Source organism: Oryzias melastigma, linkage group LG13 (genome assembly GCF_002922805.2).
Source record: "Oryzias melastigma strain HK-1 linkage group LG13, ASM292280v2, whole genome shotgun sequence".
NCBI classification, from domain to species: domain Eukaryota; kingdom Metazoa; phylum Chordata; class Actinopteri; order Beloniformes; family Adrianichthyidae; genus Oryzias; species Oryzias melastigma.
Window position 1 is genome coordinate 21989113 of NC_050524.1, and position 7134 is coordinate 21996246.

The window sequence follows — 7134 nt, forward strand, 5'->3', positions numbered from 1 at the left end:
TGCGCAGAAAAAACTTAAGATTGGTTTTATAACTTTAAAAAGGTCATATTAAAGCAAAAAATCATTTCTTATATTTAAAGGTAATCACCCTACCAGCAGAAGGGCACACAGCTCTAAGTGCCTACCCCTTAAAAAATTATTTCGGACACCACTGCAGCTTCAAATACCCCTTCAAATGGGGGGGGTGGGGGTCGCTTTAGGGGTAGAGGTAGAATTTGGATTTACCCTAGGCTTCAAAAGATGTGTTAGCTTTTTACTTCAGCAGATTGGTGACATCATATCTGCCATTAACACAATAATAATAATAATAATAATAATAATATTAGTAAATATGTTTCCTAATTTTGTAAAAATCCAGAGCAATCGATTGTCCTGCACTAAATAATTGTGGAATTCGGACATGCACACAATAGGTATAGCCCCAGAGAGGGCAGTAGTGACTACAGTGGTGATGAGCTGTTGCAGAAATGATTGATATGTTCTTTCTTTGTTTGGGACCAATAAAACCATTTGTATTTATATATATTTTTTGTTTGTTTTATTGTTTACTTCTGGCTGTGCCGTCTTATTTCTGTGTGTGGGCCAATGTTAGAGATCCAATCCAATGAAAATGGTGTTTTTGGTGTTTTTAACACCAAACAAGACAAGATTTAAAAATCTTGTCTGATTTTTCTAATGATGACGTACATATATAAAGAAAATTACGCCCAAAATTGCATTTCTGAGTATTTCTTTATTCAAACCACTGTGAATCAAGAGCAGACAAAAATGGGAAGGGGGCGGGGTTACTCTGCACCAACAGTCCCACCTACAAATCAGAGGCAAATTTCTAATGAACTACTGCCCTGCAGAAACTATGTCTTATAAAACTACACAAGTTTTTCTAAATTCTGTCTAAAAACAGCATAATCGTAATTATGAACACTCAAAACAGATCAAGAAATGATTGGAGAGGGTCTTTAAGAAGGACGCCGTTATTCTGTCCACTTCTAAATCATCTCTAATCAAACCAAAAAGCAGTTTTGTGCATTCTGGTTGTGACTCTTTCTTACCCCCACCTCTGTCTGTTACCCACAGGTGCTGAAATACGCCCCAGACCCCTCCCTGCATAAACGCCCTCAGAGCCAGAGACTGCGCTGGGTCATCGATGAAATCTTCCTCTCCCATCATGACACGTGTGAGTGTGTGTGTCCTTCCCAGCCCCCTCGCTGAGACGCTCATTCTGGCTCGTGCATCTGGAACTGATGGATGAGGCCTTTTATCGATTTTGCAATGGACTTTATATAACAAACCGCACCACTGGCAAACATGAGGCAGAGAGGAGGGCAACGCTCTGACTGATAAACTGCTGCTCGCATCTGAAACATTTGCTCCTGCAGATAAACCTTTTTACCTTTCCCTGTGCACAGGTCAAACTTATGAAACGCCTTTACAGTAAATCTTCCCAACCCTTTGGTTATTTACATTTCTTGTAACTTGGTGCTTTGACCTTCATGCTTCATCAAAAAATCCATACAATGAAGAGTTTTTGAGCCTCTGCAATTAGATTCTATTAAAATATATTTCAGACCAATAAAAAGAAAACTAAAGGTTAGTTTTATTCAGATTCCTGTCTGGAAGAAACCTCCTCCTCACACTTTCTGTCATGTGTCAGTCCATCCTCACACCTCTCCTCTTCCTCCCTCGGACTCTTGTTTTCCACTTCCTCCGTCGCTCAGCCTCAAACACATCAAAGAAAATGTCAGAAGGGCCGGTGAGCTGTGCCCGGTTTTCTCAGCATTCCTGACATTCCGGCTGCTAAACGGAATTCTGCTGCTATGGATAAAACCGTGATCCGATGACCCCGAACGCATAACAGAGGAAAGGGAGATAGAAACTCAGGAAAAGGGGCTGAGAGGAAGTTTTCAGGCTGACAGAAAAGGGACGATCAAGTTTCAGAGAAGATGTAAAAAACACAAGTGCCTGCAGCCGCTCACATGTTGACCAGCTTTCTCAGGTTCTGATTTTGTAGCATTTTTACTTCATGATATCACTTCTCCTTCTTTGAGGCTTTTGTGTGAGTGTTCAGGAAAAGGCTCTTTTGTTTCAAGGGGTGGAGGGTTACCAGCAATCTGTGGGAGCTGGCAGAAGGAGCCAGCGGGGAGAATGGCTGTGTACGGGTTAGCTGCTAAGCTAGCGGCAGCATCAAAGCAAATGAGAGACAATTTAAAAGATGACATACGATCCAGCTGCAGCAGATAACAACCAGTCAGCTGTCTGTTTCAAAGCACAGCGTTTTCCAACAGGGGGAAAAAAATGGGAATTTTTTTCATGCATCTGCTGCGTTAGGGAGGGAAAGACATCAAACTCCACATCAAAACAATCCTTCAGTCGCTGGGAATTGGCCTGCATGCGCTGTGGGTCACAGGTGTGTGGAGAAATGCATAAAAGGTAGAGATCACATTATGAATGTGGCTGTCTACATTCAGAACAGCACTAACTACAGGCCTGTATCGTCTAATACTCAACTAAAAAGAGGTTGAAGACTACTGCTTTAACCCCTTAACACCAGAGCTCCAGTGTTTATGTTCTTTGATTTACTGACATTTTTTGATTGTTAACATGATCGTGTTAACAGTTGAAAAGTTACAGTTCGTTAAAGATTTTGTGTTTAACCCTATATAACCATTTGTATCATATTTGATACACATAATTCTACCACCCCTTTCTCGTTAGCATTATTAAAACTTTCCTTAAAACAAATTGTATATGACTTGGTCCCCTGTTTTTTTTTTTTGTTTGTTTGGTTTTTTTTTGCTCTGAAGTTCATTATCCTTCCACTAGGGGCAGTAGAAGGACTTTTCTAACTCATTTCAAAATGGCTGCCTCCACGAAATCTCATAAACACTTTTGGCGGGAAAAAGTTTAGCTAATTTTCAACACTTTAGATTAAGAGTGACTCATCTATTGTAATTCTTTTCTCAAGATGAAAACTTGCTGTATTGAAAATAAAGCAACATTTGTGAATAATTAATTATTTATAATACAGTCCACCTTGTTAAAATATGTGGAGCAAATTTGAGACAATGGTTAAATAATGTGCTTTTTTTACTAAACAAAATTTTGAGCAAAAATTTACCTAGTTACCGATTGAATCGATTGATATTTAAATATATATATAGTTGTTTTCTGTCAATTCTTTGATGTAGTGGGCTTTACAGGGTTAGGCATCGCCGGCGATGCCTCAGGTGTTAAAGGGTTAAGCTATTACACCAAAAACATTTCTCTGTAACAGTCAATTCTCCAATAAGTTTTAATTTGTTTATATTTTACAGCTAAAGGTTAGTCTTGCAACATTTTTCAAATTTTTTTCTGAAAAACAAATGACTAATTTTCCAAAGTAACATCACTGGAAGGCGTTTGAAGGATATTGATAAAGTAAAGTCATGTCTCATTACAGATTTTCTTTTACTAATTAAAAACAGCCCAAATGGAAGCATCAATTTTGAATGTTTGAAGCATAAAATCATATAAAACAAGACATTTCTGTTCTTTCTGTGTTCTTCCACATTTGTTTTAGTATCTACAGCTTTTTTACTGATCTTTCTGATGTTTGTTTGATTCTTTTCCATCTTTGCTGTGCAGCTGTGTTTCCAAAGAGAGGTTCCTGACGTCAACTTTAAATATTAAAAGTCAATCTGCTTTCATGACAAAACGTTATGCTTCTCCTAAATAATTTATTGCTCTGTATTGTTTTATTAAAGTTATCAGCTGGTTGGTTTTGATGAATAAAATAATTGCAGCATCAGAGTGTCCACTCCTCTGTGTTTTTATTCCCAAATACAGTTTTTAATCAGACTTTTTTTTTTCGGTGTTCCAGCTCTGGAATGTTATGGGAAATGAGCCACTGCATGTTTTAGTGAAATCTTCACACTTGGAATAAGAATTTAGAGAAAAAAAGGCAACAGAATGAACCAAAAAGACAGGAGGAGCAACCTCTTTGAGCGTCCAGCCAAAACACATCACCGTGGAAACCTGCCTGTTTTCAAAGCAGGTCATCAGGGTGGTTCACATAAATGAGTCAGTCTGTTTGTTAAATTCCCAATAAATGTGGGCGTTAACACTTTCCTATTCTGTTTTTATATAATAATAATATCAATTTTATTATTATTGCATACCATAAATACGTTCATGCTCATGTTTTAGTAAAGTTCTGTAACTACAGTCAATGAAACATTGAATAACAGCGATATTAAGATAAAAAGTCCTCTGCCTCAAAGGTATATTCGCCCCATTTTTCTTCTCCTCTCCAGAGCAGCAGCGATAAGTTCTGCCAGTGCTTGTTGTCAGCTTTGTGGCATGTTAAATTCAGCCGAGGCTTCTGGGAAAACCAATACATAAATGAATCTAGGATGATGATGGCGATGAGCTGATAAAACAGTGAAATGACTGTGGCAACCAGCGCATCCACGCTGACTGAACGAGAACGTTTCGGCGGGAGAAGGAGAAATGAGCTCCGTTTACTCCTGCGAGTGTTCACCCGAGCTGTGAAGTGAAACACTTTTGAGGGAATTTTTATGAATGAATTAGAACAGTCTGAAAAATGCAAATCGTGCTCGCTGGCTGTGAAGAATAAAACACGTCGGATCAAGTGCAGAACAACCAGTCAATTTGAAACGGCTCATCCGGATGAAGCAGGCAGGGAAAATATCTGATAATCAAAAGGAACCATTAGACAAGAATAACTTGAACCAACTGCTGCAGAACTTCCTTGAGAGGAGCTGCATTGTACCTGTAAAGTGGTCTCCTATGTAGCTTTACTGTGTCATGAATGCATGAACAGAGGAGGAGATAGAAGACTCACAATCAGTGAGTACAACAGCAGCAAAGTAAGGTAACCGGGAAGATAAACCCTCAGTAAAATTACAAAAGGGTTCATGAAACCCTGACAATATTCATGTGAAAATGACATAACAGCCAAAGGCTGTGAGCTTTAATTAGAGGGAAATCTGAGTATCTAAATAATCTTTGATGACTTTCCATTTAATAAATCTGTTTCAGTCTTAAATCAGTAAATTTAACATGATTCCTCCCACAGTCCAAAAAAATGCTTCATGGGTCACTGTGACTTAACTTGTTTTGATGTCTGCATGAGTGTTTGACCCTGCAACACACCAGCGACCTTTCCTGGGTGAATCCCACCTTTACCTGAAAGTAGATGGATAGGCTCCAGCAACCCCCTCACCCTGAAAGGGATTTAGCAGGTTCTGAAGATGCACCCCTTAAAGAGCCACGCTGATGAAAATTGTATTTTCAACATCATATTTATCTCACAATGGAGGACACATTTAAAGAAAATTAAGCTTAAAAATACATTTCTGAGTCTTTTTTTATTCGAATTGTTGTGAATTAGGAGAAGAAGAAAAAAATTCCATCTGAAAAGGATCATATTTGTAAAGAAGAAATTACACTGGGCGAACCATAAGCTCCCTGTTCCGCTCCATTCTGATGCAACCATTTGTAGACAAATAGATCCATGAACGTCTTTGTTTTCCTCATCCGATCGAGGATTGATGGCTTTAATATTGCTTGATATTTTTTTTCCACTATACTAATTTTATGTTAGGTTGGAGTTGTAAGGAGCTGTAAGATAGAAGTGTGAAGAACTGTGTGTAAACAGAGAGCTCTCAGTAACTGGGAGGGAAAGGGGGGCGGGGTTGCTTCGTACAAATGGTGACGCCCACATTTACAGAGGTGAATTTGTGATGAACTTCTGCTCAAACTATGTTCTAGAAAACTACACAGGTTTTCAGATTTTTGGCGGCATAATCAGAATTAAAAGACCACTGGAGGAGGAGGAGGGTGCAGATGACATTACAAAATCCCAGGAATCTGAGTAAATCAGCTGATATTGTTGTACAAATTCTCCAGCCAGCTGATCTCTGATTATTCAGATTAAAAACATATGGTTTTCAATCCATGGAATCCATATTTTTATTTTACTTTTTAATCAAAATTCTGAAAAAAGTCAAATTTGTTTGTATTTTGTGATTTTTTTCCCATCAAACAGCATTTTGCCTTGAAAAATCTTGTGTTAATGTGATTTCTAGAGGTCAAAGGTCATCACTCTTATGTGCAAGATGCTTTAAAAAAAGGTCAAAAGATGATTAGATTCGACCCTAATAGAAGTTTTTTGTAAACTCGAGATGTTGTGTTAATGTTGTCAGGCTCTAATCGAATCTCAGTCAGATATGGGGTGTTAGTACAACACGTTGGCCCGACATCACAGAGTAAATGAAGGTCACAGGGAGTGAAGAGCAGCAGCTGCAAGTTCAAACAGGCATCAGCTGATGAGGTTCACTATCTGCCCCTCTGCCCTCCACTAACCACATTTTAACATCAATTAATCATTTAAAATCTGGGGGGTCATTCAGCTGTTGAGCTTATTGGCTGTCAGGGTTTTGTTGTGACTCTGCTGCGTTTTCGTCACTTTCTGCTTGTTTGGTTTGATTTAATTCATTGTTGAATAAAGCGTTTTGCCCTTTCTTCGTGATGTCTCGTGTTGTTGTTTGTTTGCTAACAAGGGAAACAGCGGTGTGCAGCAGATGTGTTCAAAATTAATTTCCTCTGAGGGACAGCAAAGTCTATTCAACACGATATTGATTAGAGATACTTGAAAAGTTCTCATTGCATATTCATAATTGCACGCATGCATCCTAATGTGGAGTTCATTTACAGATCAGAGAGCGGTAATGACGCCGTCGTCTGTCTGACACATCCGTGAGCCTCAGAGTCCAAACAACAGTAACAAGCGTAATCACAGGAGAGCTCACATTTCCAAAATGGCAGCAGTGTTGCTACTCTTTTTTTTTTTCCCCTCATCTTTTTCTGCATCTTTCCTGTTTCAGTTGTTGCTGTGGCAACGTTCCTGTTCGGGTATCATTACAGGCCGCTCTCGAGCAGCCAGACCTTCGTCTCAGCAGCACCTTTTGAAAGAAGTCTCTAAAAGTCAAGAAAAAAGACGGCTAAAATGGCTGACCGGAATTAAAATTAAGGTTAAATGAAGTAAACAGAGGAGACTGAAGGCAGCGGCGGATCAATCAGAAAAAAGGTCAGAGACAGACGGGCATGTTGTTTGCTTGAACCCATCATTTT

The 7134-nt window shown here is 38.9% G+C and overlaps 1 protein-coding gene across 1 annotated transcript in view; it reads left to right on the forward strand.

Moving 5' to 3' along the window:
- pdgfd (platelet derived growth factor d) overlaps positions 1-1463 on the forward strand; it is a 73208-nt gene extending 71745 nt beyond the window's left edge. The window contains exon 7 of the mRNA XM_024276448.2: positions 1078-1463. Coding sequence (XP_024132216.1) covers positions 1078-1212 — 135 coding nt within the window. The 3' untranslated portion in view covers positions 1213-1463. The remainder of the gene's footprint in view (positions 1-1077) is intronic.
- The last annotated feature ends 5671 nt before the right edge of the window (positions 1464-7134 follow it).